The sequence below is a fragment of the Dromiciops gliroides genome, chromosome 2, assembly GCF_019393635.1.
Source record: "Dromiciops gliroides isolate mDroGli1 chromosome 2, mDroGli1.pri, whole genome shotgun sequence".
In the NCBI taxonomy this organism is placed as follows: domain Eukaryota; kingdom Metazoa; phylum Chordata; class Mammalia; order Microbiotheria; family Microbiotheriidae; genus Dromiciops; species Dromiciops gliroides.
In genome coordinates, this window is record NC_057862.1 from 79,533,979 (window position 1) to 79,549,677 (window position 15,699).

General features: G+C 40.7%; 1 protein-coding gene across 1 annotated transcript in view; it reads right to left on the reverse strand.

Annotated features, from left to right (window-relative positions):
* Positions 1–642: 642 nt before the first annotated feature.
* PLCE1 (phospholipase C epsilon 1) overlaps positions 643–15,699 on the reverse strand; it is a 336,517-nt gene continuing 321,460 nt past the window's right edge. The window contains exons 32-34 of the mRNA XM_043983896.1: positions 15,443–15,661; positions 7,037–7,246; positions 643–2,598 (exon numbers count right to left, since the gene is read on the reverse strand). Coding sequence (XP_043839831.1) covers positions 7,061–7,246; positions 15,443–15,661 — 405 coding nt within the window. The 3' untranslated portion in view covers positions 643–2,598; positions 7,037–7,060. The remainder of the gene's footprint in view (positions 2,599–7,036; positions 7,247–15,442; positions 15,662–15,699) is intronic.

Consider the following 15,699-nt stretch of genomic DNA (forward strand, 5'->3'; position numbering starts at 1 on the left):
AGCAATAAAATAAAAAACTGATCCATCATAGATTCAAGTTCAGTGGCTCCTTTTTCTTAAGGAAAGTTAAAGGGGGACATTAATGCTCCGTATATCCAATTTGGCTCTCACATGGGTTAAATACAAATCACGGAAAATAGGAGTCAAAAGCATTTGTGATGCTACAGATGTGCTCTTTATGGTCTAGGATTGAATGAGATGCTTTAAGAGGCTCTGATTCCATAAAAAACTCTCTGGTGCTTCCTGAGTATTTGTCATTTGAAGAGAGGACTCATACACAAATATTTTCTTTACGGACTTTTGCACACAGCCCTTGGAATGAGTGCCTTGCTCAGATTTGGCCTTCATTGTTTTGCATGTAGTTATGGTCTTTTGGTGATTTTCCTAAGAGTCCAATGCACTTGGCTTTATGTTCAGTTTCTTCTCGTTTGCTCACACCTCACATAGGCCTGTGACCCAAATTCTTACCAGGATGAAGAACAGACCAACCGTCAAGTTCTGGCGTCGGCCATAGGAAGAAAAAACATCTTGATTTACAGTGTGACATATTTATGTAACTTACAACAAACATTAGAGGCCTTATTTTTCAACTAGTACATAGAATAGGTATTCTAGATTAAGTTGACTTTAAATACAGCATCATTAAATGGAAAAGGGATAGCAGTTGACTTTATTTTTCAAATACTTAGTACAACTTTGCTTTTACATTTAGTTGATTTATGAATCTAGATAGATTAACTTAGATGTGTACATTTCCTTAGTGACCCCCCATTCCCCTAAACAAACAGAAAACCAAAACCACCACTCCACATCAGACAATGAGCCCCCTATAAACATTAATAAGCAATGACTGAAGTTGAACGAATAGCTTTAGTTACTATTTAATGAAGTTTGCTAAGAGTTCTCTGATAAGGGCTGCATTTTAAGGAATAGCTAGGTATCCCTTTTTATGTCATGAACTTAGCATTTGATGCGATTCACATGTGAACGTATGTATGTTTGGTACCACTGAATTGATATAGCCTGTTCTGTCTGTCCTCAAGTGGAGCCAAAATTAAGTCATATGTAATCAATATTATTACTACAGTGTCACCATGTACCTTGGGTCAATAAATAACTTTACTTCTAAAACGGAAACTTGGAGAAAATAATTGTACTTTTTATTTTTTATTTTTGCTCTTGGTGAAGGAGGAAGTAACTGGTCCTGGTGGGACTGCAGACACACTCCTCGTCTGAGTCATGGTTTCCTTTGCCTAAAAATGAGGATTCCAGACCGGTCACTTCCTGATGGGATTAGGAGAAGAGCATTATGTCAATACATTATCTTCGCACGGACAGAGCCACTTGGGCTGCGTCAGCCCTCACAGTTCATGGAGTTAGGGTGGATGACCCACAAGAGGGAATTCAGCTGAGACATTTTGGTGAGTGTGCAGAGGACACAGGCACTTAAATCTCTTTCTTGTAAGCATTACATAGGAGGATTAAGTGCATGGAACTCACACTGAGGCTCAACAAATACAAAGCACTCTGATGAGAAGATTAGGATTCTTAAGTGTCATCTGAACAGCATGCCTTTGCCCTTTTTTTTTTTCCTGTGGGGACACTTTTAGATTGGAATGGAGTCAACAAGAAAAGCACAATTATACAAATTTCTGCTTGACAGCATGCACTAAGGTCAAACCATGCCTTCATGAATCCAGAAAAAGTCATTTCTGTTGCTGATGTTCTGTAGCAAACATTTCAGAAGTTATATTTAACTTTAAACATGTCATGGATAAACATTTGCTACGTTGTCAGAAATGGCATTGAAACACTTGCATTGTTTTGGCCAATTTTCTTTTTAGGAAACTTTCTAACAATCTCTAAATAACACTCTTCTAATATGAAAGAGATATAAAAGCCCATGAATAATAAATATATCACTACAGTGTCAGTACATACCATGGGTCAATAAATAATTTTACTTTAAACACAGTTGAAAAACTAGTTTTGCTAAAAACTAAGTTCCTTTTGTCAAGAGGTCAGTAGACATGTTATAAGTTAATTAGTGTTATACACCATCTAAGATTTTGTGAGGATAAACTAGAAGAGAGGGAATGGAGCAGTGAGACATTCAGGAAAATGTACTCGAGTGTATTTGTTACTCCCTCCAACACAGAAAAGAAGCCTTGACCAAGACCAAGAGTGCAACCATGTCGGGAAGCCAGCCTCACACAGCAGCCTTGAACCTCTGAATCTGGCCTTCCACAAAGGCTGTTCATTACAAGAATCCTCCTAAAAGCTAGGTTTGTATTTGCAATGCCCAGCAATGCCAGAGAGTCAAACAATGGACAATCGTAGACACTGGTATTCTTTAAATTCACTTCTCTGTGTCGAGGGATGTGTAAGGAGCATGGTCCTTTCTCCAATGACTGTAAGCTGTGGCACAGGCACAGATGTCCGGCTGACCTGCACACACCATCCTCAGGAAGATGGCGGTAGACCGGGCAGCAAGAACCTCATGCTGTCTCTAGAAGAAAGTCTCCGTTCAGAAACTCCATGCACTTCCAGCTGTCTGCTTCTTGATTTTGCTTTTTCCAAGTAGGAAGGGCACCGCACCTGCAATTCAATGTGACCAAAGATGAAGGCCCAGAAACATGCCTTGATTTTAAGAACAGTGCTTCCAAATGATGCGCACACGGCCTCTCATCTGATGGCTGTGAGGCAGGCGGCACACAGATGGTTAAAATCAAGGTTCAGAGAGGTCACTGTGGACTGAGGGGGTCAGGGAAAGCCATGGGGAAGAGATAGTTTAGGGGGTGCTGAGAAGATGACCACGGCACTGAAAAGACTGCCCCCAATTGCGTTTTAGAAGCCTCCTCTTTCTTAGTGACTCCAGCAGCCCCAGTGGATTCCCTCTCCATGCAGATGACATATCTAAGCATGTCTCCTATTCCCCTAAACTCACCCCTCCTAAACTTGCCTGTTGCGGCTGAGGGCACCCCCTCCTTCCAGTCACCAGCTCTGAAACCTCCAAATCATGTGCAGCACTTCCTTCTCTAGGCCCCCCTCCCCTGAGAGCTGTCTAAAGTGTCCTCTGCCTGAAGGCTCTCCCTTTACTTAGCTCACCTGTCCCCACACAACTGCCAGTGACTTTCTTCAAACATTTCTGACCATGTCATCCCACAGAGTTCTGTTGGGTATTTCAAGCCCTCTCCAAATTGCTTCTAACCTTCCTTTCTAGGTGTGCCTAAGAGTTCAGTTAAACTGGTACCTTGTTCCTCACACGTGACATCTCTCATCTCGAGGCCTTTGCCCAGGCTGTGCTCCCCTCTGCCTAAGACCCTTTAGTTTCTGTTTCAGCTCAAACACTGCCTCTTTTCCCTGACTCCTGGAGTGTCACCCACAATTACCCTGTATTTATTTGGTCCATACTTGGCACCTACTTATATGGCAGTTAGGTGGCACAGTGGATGGTGGGCTGGGCCTGGAGTTGGAAAGATCCGAGTTCAAATGTGGTCTAACACCAGCTATGTGACCCTGAGCAAGTCACTTCATCTGTCTCACTGTATCTTCAACTATAAAGTGGGGACAGTAATAGTACCTACTTTCTAGTGTGTGTGGCACAGTGCCAGGCACACAGTGCTTACTACGTGCTTGCTCCCACCTCTGTGACTGCAGTGAGGTCCTATGGATGAGGGTGGATCCATTTTTGCCTCAGTCCCTAGCACAGAGCCCAGCATACACTAGATGCTTATTGACAAGGTGTGCTGGGCAAAGGGAAAAGTATGAGGGACAGTCTGAGTGATGGCAAAGTGCAGTTTGTACCTGAAACAACTGGGGTGACAGTTGGGAGTAGGGTAAGTATCAAAGTTTGGAAGAGAGCGGAGGCCAGAGAGGTCACTGAGGGGCTTTGGGCAGAGAAGTAACAGACCGTCAGCGCAGCTAAACAGTCATCTCTGTGGTAGTGGAGAGACATATTGTTTATGAGGTAGATTTTCTACTTGATTGGATGGGGGGGGGGACAGGGCAATGAGGGTTAAGTGACTGGCCCACAGTCACACAGCTAGTGTCAAGTGTCTGGGGCTGGATTTGAACTCGGGTCCTCCTGAATCCAGGGCCAATGCTTTATCTACTGCACCAACTAGCTTCCTCTGGGCCAAAAGCTTTAAGAAAATGGAGTCCATCAGAGTGTCACACGGGTTGGTCCTGAGAGTCTTTCTGCTTGGCAAAGTGGCCTTGTTCAGTCCCTGTGGCTCCTCCTTTGCACGTGTTATTAATTTCATGTGGGTTGTGTCGCCTTTGAGTGTCTCGACTCCCATCCATGTGAGAGCTAGTACAGACAAGACTAAAACCGTGTTCGAGTTCTGCCCTGGGCACCCACCTGCTGTGTGAGAAGCTGCCAACCTGCCCCAGGAGGAGGGACCTCCTCACCCAGAAATCTATCTATGCCTTTGAAATCACAGGTGTGTCAGGTGCTGGGGACCCCAAACAAAGTCCATCCAAGAGGCAATGAGGGGGCACCACAGCGAACACAGCACTGGGCCCAAAGTCAACAAGACTCGAGTTCAAATCCTGTTTCAGATACTTAACAGCCTTCTGACCTTAGGCAATTCACTTGGCCTCAGTTCACCCTCTGTATAGGGAGGGGGTTGGACCAGGCCTCTGAGGTGTCTCCTAACCCTAAATGTGGTCTTGCGACCCACAGAGATAAGTAAAGCCAAGGCAATCTGAAAAAGGATAGAGCACTCACAGAGGAAATAAGGGAAGACCCCTTGGCAGAGGTGGTTCCTAAGCTGAGATCTGAAGGAAGAGAAGGACTACCAGAGGCTGGATCTGCATTAAGCAAAAGGAGTTTTCTAAGTGGGAATTTCCTGTGTTACCACGAAGACCTAGTATTCCTCTATTTGAAGATTTGTGAAGCACTTTTCATGTTATGTCCCATTAGATCCTCACAACGGTAGGTGCTAATGTTACTTCCATTTTACCGATGAGCAAACAGACCGACAGATTAAGTGACTTGCTTAGGGTCACACAGCTAGAAGTGTCTGAGGCCATATTTAAACGAGTGCTTCCTAAGTCCATGTTCAGGGCTCTAACCAAAGAGTGAGTGGAGGAAAGGGAACAGATGTATGTGTGATCTCCTGGGGAAGTAGAATGGAAAATCTCTGGTGAAGAAATTACAAAAAGAAATCAGTTTGACAGGCAAATGGAGGAAACGACAATTCTTAAAAGGATTCATGGATTGTAAAGTTACACTTTCTTCTGTTGAAAAAATTTCTACAGCAGAAGTGTAGTTTTTTCAGTATTTAGCTATGTGAACAAATCCATGCATGTAATTTGCCTGATATATTTATTCAACAAATGGTGAAAAATCATCTCTTAGCTATTTACAAAATGGGTTTTTGGATATAATCTAAAAACATTCCACAAAACAGCTTAATCATCTTCATTCACATCAAAGTGCAGAATTATACTCCACTGGTTGGATGTGAGTCCTATGTAAATAAGGTAGGTGACTTGAAGAGGGATATTGCAGGGATGTAGTCACTGATCAAGTCAATGAACATACCCGTGTTTAACAGGCTCAGATCCCTGTGAGAAGGGAGGGGTGTATTCCATCAGAGCTCAGCCCGGTGGTGTTTGGATTTGACTTCAGCAGTTTTATGAAAAATACTGCAACTTCACAGGGCCAGGGGGTCCCAAGTATTGCACAGGATTTGGTCTCAGCACCAGAATTTTTGGGTGGCTAGGTGCTGGAGACCTACCGTCCAGCTCATGTGCACCATGTAATTAGATGAACACTTTTCTTCCCAATGATCTCAGAGAACACAGTTTGCTTGTGGGAAGCAAGTTGGATATCCGGGTTATGGGGAAAAAACTGAAACAGACGGTAGACATAGAAAAGGCCAGGGGCATGTCTGAAGTGATTAGCTCACACTTACATAGAGCTTTAAGGGCTTGCAGACCACTTTACATATGACTGCCTCTGATTCGGTAGACATGAGCTCCTTCAGAGCCGAGAAGCTTTATCTCTGGCTTCCTGTTCCAGGGCCTTCTATGGTGCCTCATACCTAATAATGCCTGTGAGTTGAACTGGGATTCACAGTAATCTTGTGAGGTAAGTGCGTAGGTATTATCCCCATTTTATTGTATTGTATTTTAATGAACAAAAACCTATTTTCTCTCCTTCCCACCTCTACTCTCTGACCCCTGGGAAAAAAAGAAAAAACAAAACTCTTGTAACAAACATGTAGTCAAACAAAACAAATGCCTGCATTGGCCATCATTTCTGTCAGCAGATGGGTAGCAAGCATTATTGCCATCTTACAGATGAGGAATTTGAGGCTGAGAGATGTTAAATGACCTGCTCATGGTCAGAGGCAGGACTCGAACCCAGGCTCTTCCTGACTCCAAATCCGGCACTATCTAATAGGTCATTTTGGCTCCCACAGAACACTCGAACCCAGGCTCTTCCTGACTCCAAATCCGGCACTATCTAATAGGACATTTTGGCTCCCACAGAACACAACAGAAAGCCACAGATGCCACACCTAAGAGACAATAGTCTGCACTAATGCTCCATTGGCGTCTTGCTATAGAACCTCACAGAAAAGCTGACAAGCTGGAATGAAGTACTAAAGTAGGTGGGAAATTGGGAAAAAATGGTGGCCTAGAAATCAAAGGGATCCACGAGACCAAAAAAAAAAAAAAAAACCAGAATAGGATGGTAATGGGGGCAGGCAGATAGTTCCACAGTCTTATCCTTTTTCAGAAGAGGACACAGAATTGGAGAGTGAAGTGGTCTCTTCAAAGTCCCACAGAATGTTAGTGACAGAGCTGCTAGGTCTGTCCCAATTCCCTCTAGGCCAGCATTAATCTGAAAGGCTAAACTAGATGGCTAATCTGGACAGTGTCAGGGCTTATGTCAAGGATAATGGCATAGTAATTTCTTGTAGGGCATCTTTCTTATTTGTATTTGAGAGAATTGGTTCTGGTTGGTGTCCTTTTCTTGAGAGAAAAAAGGCCACAGGACAAGTTGAGCCTGGGGTCATACCTGGATGGCACACACTGAAGGTGGTCATGGATGATGATCCATCGTGTCATTAGAAGAGAAGCTGCCCACAGGTTTTTCTTCTTTCATTTGGACACTTTCTGCTACTGAAAGCTGAGGTGACGTGAATCCTCGGTACTGCTTACTGGATTTGGTAAATTTCTTAAATTCATTAGCAAAAGAAATGCCTTTTCTTTTATCATCTCGAGCTGCCTGAAAAAAAAAAAAAACAACCAACACACCACGATTCAACCTCAGAAAGGAAAATAAAAATGCTCATGACTCTAAAATTAACTCTTAAAATACAATCATTCCATGTTGTTGGGGAAGATATTTAGACATTCTTTTAGTTAAACGTGGCTTGAGTCAGTGTGAATATGAAGAATGGCATTTTTCTCATGCCCGGTTAAAGGATATCCAACCAGCTTGGCTGCTTGCACGTCAGCAGGGACCCCAAGCATGAGCTTTTTTACTAAAGAATGACTTTCCAAGTCGGATGTGTTTCAGTTGCTCCAGGACCGTGTCAGTCCATTGGTTGCTGCACAGAGATCCTATTTAGAGGAGTAACTGTTAAATGAACGTCTGCAGGTGGTCTGAGAATGGGGTGATTCTTAAAATCCACAGCCGAAGGCAGGTACGCACATCAACGGCTACTTTGTGCTTTTGTTTACGGCATGAGGTGCTTTCCTACTCCAGAGCCCATTTGATGGAAGTGGTCCTGGATGTCCTAAGCTCTGGCAAGTCCTACCACACTGAAAAAGCTGTGAGTGTGGGCTTGGAAGCAGATAATGTTTGTTTTCTGAGGACCAGCCTCCTTCAGTCTGGACAGACTCATTACCAGTAATCTAGTCACTTGGTGATGAATTGTTTGGGCAATAGCAGCTGATGAAACATAGAAAAATACAAATTGTTTTCAGTCCTGTGTGGTTTCCTTTTGATTTTATAGCCATGGTACCAGAAGGGCAGAAAAGAAGACTGAGGGGGCTAAGGATCACCATTTTCTAGATCATATCAATACATGAATTTAAGATACTACTATAAATGTGAGCTCCTTGACAAGTGATCAATGAATAAATATAATATCTGAAGAACTGAATTTTATGCATCTTGCTATTTTTGCTATAATGTGATTGGGGAAGATAGAAGGAAATTGTAGCTAAGTGGAAGGATAGCCACAAGTTTTCCTTGGAAGAGTAAAATAAGTCTCTTTTTATTATGCATTCAAAGGCAACAAGAAGCATCATTTCACCTGACACTTGGTCATCTTGTGCTCAGACAAGCATTTAAAAAAAAGACAAGTATGAAAACAGTTAACTGATGTTTCAGCTTTGTTCTTTAAATTGAGGAAGGAAAGAAATTTTATCAAGAACTTGATAAGATCCTCCAAATTAAATCCATATATACATAAATATTCAGTGACTGCAATGAAAAGATAAGCATAGTGGTCGATTGTATGTTGAAAAACACGGTCTAGGAAATAGAAATGAACCCCAGGCTTATAGACTATCCAGGAGCCTCACATCTGGGGTTGTGATTGAAGGGTATAGGAAAGAGGTGGGGACCAATACTTAAGCTGAAGCTAATCCCTGGCAGAACTGTAGCTATGAGAATAGTTGCAATAGTGGGGGTGAAGAATTAACTAGCAAGAGTTTATTTAGCACCTACTACGTGGCATGCACTTTGCTAGGTTCTGGGGATAAGAGAAAAAATTTAGCCAAACCCTGCTCTCAGAGAGCTGACATTCTACTGGGACAGACAACATTCATATATATGTATATTAAGATCAAATTTATACAGAATAAATACAAGATGGTTAACTACAAGGTAGGGATGAAGGAAATAAACATGTGTGTGTGTGTGAGTGAGAGAGAGACAGAATGAATCAGAAAAAAGACTTTCCCGTAGAAGGTAGTGCCTGAGCAGAGCCTTGAAGGAAGCAAGGAGTTCTGTAAGGGGTGGAGGAAGAGAGGGGCCTTTTCAAGATGGATGCAGCCATCAAACTGGGTTTCAGGGAAAGATGGGACCTAAGAAATCTGTGCCAAAGTGACAGTTCTGCTTGAACTGCCCCAGGATTAGGTTATGGAGGAGAAAAAGAAAGGAGGGGGCCCTGATACTGAGCTGGGAAGGGAGAAATAGCCAGGACTGGGTCTTAGTTTCTTCATCCATGCATACTATTTATTTTCAAAAATAAATTTATATTGATGTCTTCTGTTTCTTACATCATTATTTCTTCCTGTGTCCTTTCCTTCTACCTCTCCCAGAGAACCATCCCATATAACAAATGTATTTTAAAGAAGAAAATGAAGAAAAAGGGACAAAAAAAATCAGCAAAACTGATCAATGCAACGAAAGACTGAAAATATATGCAGTGTACCACACCTGCAGACCTCCAACTCTTGCAAAGGAATGGGGTAGGGGGAGTTTTCTCATCTAGATTTCTTCTTTGGAGCCATACTTGTGCTTTATAATTCTGCAACATTCATATCTGTTGTTTTGTGGTTGTTCTTTCTATTTACAATGTTGTAGTAGTATGCATTGTTCTTATCTCTGCTTTCTTCACTCTGAATCAGATCATGTAAATCTTTCCGTGCTTCTCTGTATTCATCACGTTGATGTTTTCTCATAGCAAGAGTCATATTCTGTTGCACTCATGTATCACAACTTGTTTAGTCATTCACCAATTAATGTAAGCAAAATTTACTTTGCTTTATTCTTTATTACCACAAACTGCTGCTAAAAATATTTTAGTATATAGGGGCTCTTCTAATCAATATCTCCTTAGTGTACCACTCCCCATAGCTTTCTAAAATGGTTGTACTGATTCACAGCTCTACCGACTATGCATTAATATGCCCATTTTCCTACAACCTCTCTCCAACATTGGCTATTTCCAGCTTTATCATCTTTACCAACTGGCAGGGTGTGAGGTAAAACCTCAGAACTGTTTTGATTTAGATTTCTCTAATTGCTAGAGATTTGGAGCATTCTTTCACATTGTTATGAACTGTTTGCAATAATTATTATTGTTATTTTTTGGTGAGGCAATTGGGGTTAAGTGATTTGTCCAGGGTCACACAGCTAGTAAGTGTCAAGTGTCTGAGGCTGGATTTGAACTCAGGTCCTCCAGGGCTGGTGCTCTATTGTGTCACTTAGCTGCCCCTGCAATAATTCTTTTGAGAACTCTTTTTCACTTCCTTTGACCACTTACCTATTGGGGATTGATTGGCTCTTGTTCTATGTATCTGTTAGTTGTGTGTGTGTGTGTGTGTGTGTGTGTGTGTGTGTGTGTGTATATATATATATATATATGCATTAATGTTGCTTATGCAGAAGCTTTTCAGTTTCATGTAATAAAAGTTATTTTATTTTTTGTAATTGCCTCTATCCCATGATTGCTTAGGAATATTTCTGTTATCCAAAGCTATGACATGAACTGCTTCACCAGCCCTGGATTCAAGAGGACCCGAGTTCAAGTCCGGCCTCAGACACTTGACACTTACTAGCTGTGTGACCCTGGCCAAGTCACTTAACCCTCATTACCCCCGCAAAAAACCACACGCAAAACCCCCTTAATATTAAGGTCATATGTCCATTTTAAATTTGTTGTTGAATATAGTATAAGGTATTACTCTAATCCTAATTTCTGCTGGATTGCGTTCCAGTTTTCCCTGCAACTTTTTTCCTGTTCAAATCAGGGGTTCTTTCTTAAGTAAGTTATATTTTCTATTCGCCTTATCTACTTGGTTCCACTGATTTACTTCTCTATTTAAAAAAAAAAAAAAAACAAATACCAGATGGTTTTGAGGACTTCTGCTTTACAATATAGTTTGAGATCTTGAAGTGCTATTCCCCTTTCAGATTACCTCAAGCCATAAAGCCTGTAATTTGTGGAGCAGGAACTACAATTCAGGTTATCTAACTCCTGTTTCAGTTTCTTCATTTCCTTCCTCCTTCCATTCCTCCTACTCTTTCTCTACTGCTTTCCCTCCTGCACTATACTACTTCCCAATTCAAGTGTTCCTTCAGGGATGCCCACTGGAGCAGAGTTGGAAAGAAGAATCTTTTCTGAGCCAGAATGCCAATGACATTAGGGAAAGGGAGCAGGCATCACAAGTGATTGGAAAAGCAGCTAGGGTCAGTTTTTAAATGTAAGTGATTCCTGCCATCTAGTGGCTGGATGGAAAACTACAGGGTGGCAAGAACACTTTCTGTATGGGCATGGTTTGGCGCGTATGTTGAAACCTGCCTTTTGAGGGACTGTCCAAAAGTCAACTCATTTATTTGAATGACTCACAGTCATTTCGTCCTTGCTTAAAGGCTTCCGAAGAAGGAGAACTTACTACCTCCTGGGGCAGCCCATTTTATACTGGATAGCTCAAATTGTTCGGATTTTTTGCTCTAAATCAAGTCTCCATTTGCTTCTCCGCAACTTTCCTGATGGCTACTAGATTGTACCTTCTGGAGCAGAGTAGAGCTGGTCTAATCCCTCTTTCATTTGAGGCTCATCTGCTGGGGGAAGGCACCTGCATTGAGCACATGGATGTTTTTGTTTTTATTGCTTCCTAGTAGTGTGATTTCAGCAACAGCATAGGGCTATATTTTTTTTTTCTTAATTTTAATTTCATTTTATTTTTACTCTGAACTTAATAAACATCAAATAAAATGAGCATTTCCACATGTCTTGTAGAACAGTGAATTCAAAGTAAATAGTGAATTTCTAATATACAGAGCTTACTTTTCTTTTAAAATATAAAATGAATTCAGTATCTAATTTTAAAGGCTGTGTTGTGTGTCTATGATTCCATCTAGTCTTTTTATAGTTCCTTTTTTTGGAGGGTCTGGGGGAGAACCCTATCATGTGATTTTTATTCTTGTTATTAATATGGTGCCTTACATTTACAGTTTTCTCAATACGGAACCCACTCTTCATTACTCGTATATATCCATCCTGGTTATAGCATATCATCTTTTTTGATATATTGCTGTAGCCTTTTCATTAATTAAATTTTTTCTGTGCTTATATCCAGTAGAGATATTAATTTATAATTTTATTTTTCCATTTTGTTTCTCTTGATTTTGGAATAAAGACTATATTTGTATCACAGAAGGGATTCTTTCTTTTCCCATTTTTGCAAAGTTTATATAATATTGGAATTAATTTTTCTTTGAATGATATAATTTACTGGTCCTGGAAATGTTTACCATGGGAGTTCATTTATTCTTTGTTCAAGGTATTTTTTTCTTAGACTGGGTTATTTTTCAATTTCTTATCTATTAGTATAAATATATATATTAGTATATAATAATAATATATATTAGTATTAGTATATTATATAAAAATATGTTTATAAATTTTCATACATTTTATTTAAGTAGTCATTTTCTGAGCATATAATTGGATAAAAGTTTCTAATAATTTACTTTATTTCTTCATTTGTGGTGAATCCTTTCTCATTTTTGATACTGGTAATTTGGATGCCCTTTTTTAAAAACAACAAATCAGATAATGGTTCATCTTTTTTAAAACATCAGCCCCTTATCTTATTGAATCCAAGGCTTCACACAGAAGGTAGCTGAGCTGGATCTTGAAGGAAGTCAGAGATTTTGAGGCAGGGGTGGGAAGGAATGCCATTCCAGGCATAGGGGACAGTGCGAAGGCATGGAGCTGGGAGATGAGAGCTGTGGATGAACAGAGAAGGCCGGTGTTTGAGGGCACAGCTGTGAAGGGCTTTACAAGCCAAACAGAACAATTTGCACCAGGTCTCAGAGGCAGTAAGAAGCCACTAGATTTGAGTGGATGGGGTCTTAATAGGCAATTAAGGAAAACAAACACTCATTAATTTCTTATTCTGTGCAAAGCACTGTTCTAGGAGAAAGGCAGAAATGTCCCTGCTCTTGAGGAGTTTCTATTTTGTTGCCCTACCTTGTTATCTTTATGCCAGATCTTCCTGCCTGCCTCTCTCCTCCAGTCAGAGTCAGGCCAACAGATGCCCAATATCTTCATTCACCATCCCTAAGACTTTCCAGTCCAAAATACCCCTCCCTAGCCCACTCCCTAAGACACATTTGTCTTCTCTCGTTAGGACCTCTTATTCTGGGCTTAGAGTACTCAATCACGTACTGGTGTGGAAGGCCAAACTGGTTGAGCAGCCCAAGAAATCTGATGAAATTGAATAAAGTCTGTAATTGATGAAGGAGCTGAATTACCCAATGAGGAAAAGAATTATTGTTGCTTAAAAAATGTTGGAGAAGCCTATACATCATCTTGGAGGCTTGTTTTGAGTACTGAGGAAAACAAAAAAGATGTCCCAAGAATCAAGAGAGAAAATTGAATGAGTGAAAAGAGATCTGCAATGATGCACACTCTCTATTGGAAAAATTCTTGGTTTCTAACACTTTGCAAGTGGAAAGCGATGTTTTCTATTTGAAGACGAAAGGAGACTACTACAGCACTGTTATTTGCCTGAGGTTGCTGTTGGTGATGACAAGAAGAGGCATGCATTTCAGGAGGCATTTTAAATGAACACAAAGGAGATGCCACCAACTCATCCTATAAGATCCTGGCCTTTCCAGAGAAGGCTCGTTCCCTTGGAAAGCCAGTTTCGGGTGAAGCCATTGTTGAACTTGAGACAGTGACACCAACTAATAAAGCAGTTCCCCAAAGACAACTTGACATTGCAGACACACATCATACACTCAAGGAGATGAAGCTGAGGCAGGAGGGAGAATTCACTAGCCCCCAACTTCTGTTTGCCTCATTCTAAAGTTACCCAGTAGACCATTGGTCATCCATGATAACTCATGAAGAGTTGTTTACAATTTACGACAGGTTTATGCAGCTGCTGTTCAGATGTCTTTATTTCCCATGTGGTTTTTATGTTTAACGTTAGAGGAACCGAGTCAATTCACATTTGGGGAGTTACAAATTTCCATCTGAGGTGGACAATACTCTATGACATTTTTATATATGTTTTATGTGTTTGGCATTGTATTTTCAGTACACTGTGATTTCATAAGGTCAGTGTTGAAATGGCTTCCATGTCTAAGCAAAGAAAAGTGTCCACATGTTGTCCTGTCATAAGTTGGGGGGCCAGAGGGTAAGGGATAATTGGTTTTAGCCACAGATGTAGTTTCTGTGGGTACTCGAGGGTTGTAGCAATATGGCTGTTGTAAAAACCTATCCCAGGGATACTCTAGCATACCATGTATATCTGTAGAATATACAGTTTCACCATGTACCCCTTTATGATTATAGTCTCAAAAGTGTTGCTTAGGATAAAGTTTTTTAAATTTAGTCAATTTACCCTGAAAAAAGGCAGAAATAGCTCAGGTCCCATTATTTGTAAAGTTACCTGCTCTTTGCTTTCATTTTTTTTGCTACACATTTTTGTGTATTTAAGTGGTTTAGGCAACCCAAGAACAGAATGTACAAGCTACTGTAAGAATGAAATATTTGATATTCATAAAATTACTGGATATCATGCATATCAGTGGAATTTAAAAACCTGTGTACTTCACTTTTTTAGGTTTTTTACTTTTGTAATATTTTAAATATTTGCATAAAATGCATATTCTGTAAAAACATTTAATGCTGGTAGTTAACATTTGTGTAGTACCTACTATGTGTCAGGCACTGTGCTAAGTGCTTTACCATTATTATCTCATTTGATCCTCACAACAATCCTGGGAGGGAGGTGCTATTATTATCCCCATTTTACAGATGAGGAAACTGAGGCAGATAGAGGTTAAAGTGACTTGCCCAGCATCACATAGCTAGTAAGTATCTGGGGCTGGATTTGAACTTAGGTCTTCTTCTCTAGGCCTAGAGCTTTATCCACCGTATCACCTACATTTAACAAGGAGATAATCTGAGAAAATTACTAGCTTTGTTTAATGCTTTACACATTTCCATGAACATTCCAAGCATAACTGTTAAGAGCATGTGGCTTAAATTAAACTTCTAAAAAGACAAGAACATAAGCTTTTTGAGGGCAGAGATGTGTGTGTGTGTCCCTAACACTCAGCACAGGGCCTGGCACATCTTAAATATTTAATAAATGGTTTTCCACCTCTTCATTCTCAGTGGGTCCCCACACTGAATACAGATTAGCAGTAATGTGGGCAATCTATTAATGGAGAACTAGGGGCATAGCCTATAAACCACCTCAAGATAACTGCTCAGGGCTGAAAACCTAAGGCATTCATTGACCTTGGGCAGGGTTCATGCCGGCCAGGACGTTTGCATAAGGGCAAAACTAAGATTAGCTTAACATTTCTCTTCCTTTTATTGTTATTCTTCCTCAGAAACTTTCTCCCCAAGTCTACTGGTTTCCATTACAGCCTCCATGACAATGTTATTTATGAAAAATGAACACTAGGAAGACCACAAAATACTTTTCTAACACTTACCTGAACTTGTTCTTTTAGCTTAAGAATAAATTTTCCTGCTCCCCTCCACTTGCTCTGAGCCTGGAACACACACTCCTGGTCTCCGAGAACCCTCTGAGAAGACTTGGGTGTTGAAGACTTCTTGTTAGTAGGTTCCTTTAGCACCTCCTCCAAAAGCACGTAGTCACTCGGGTTGGGATTGCTCAAAATACTGTAAGAATATTTTGCTTTGCACAAAGTCTGTAAAGATTCAACAAACAATTCCGCAAGCATTGATG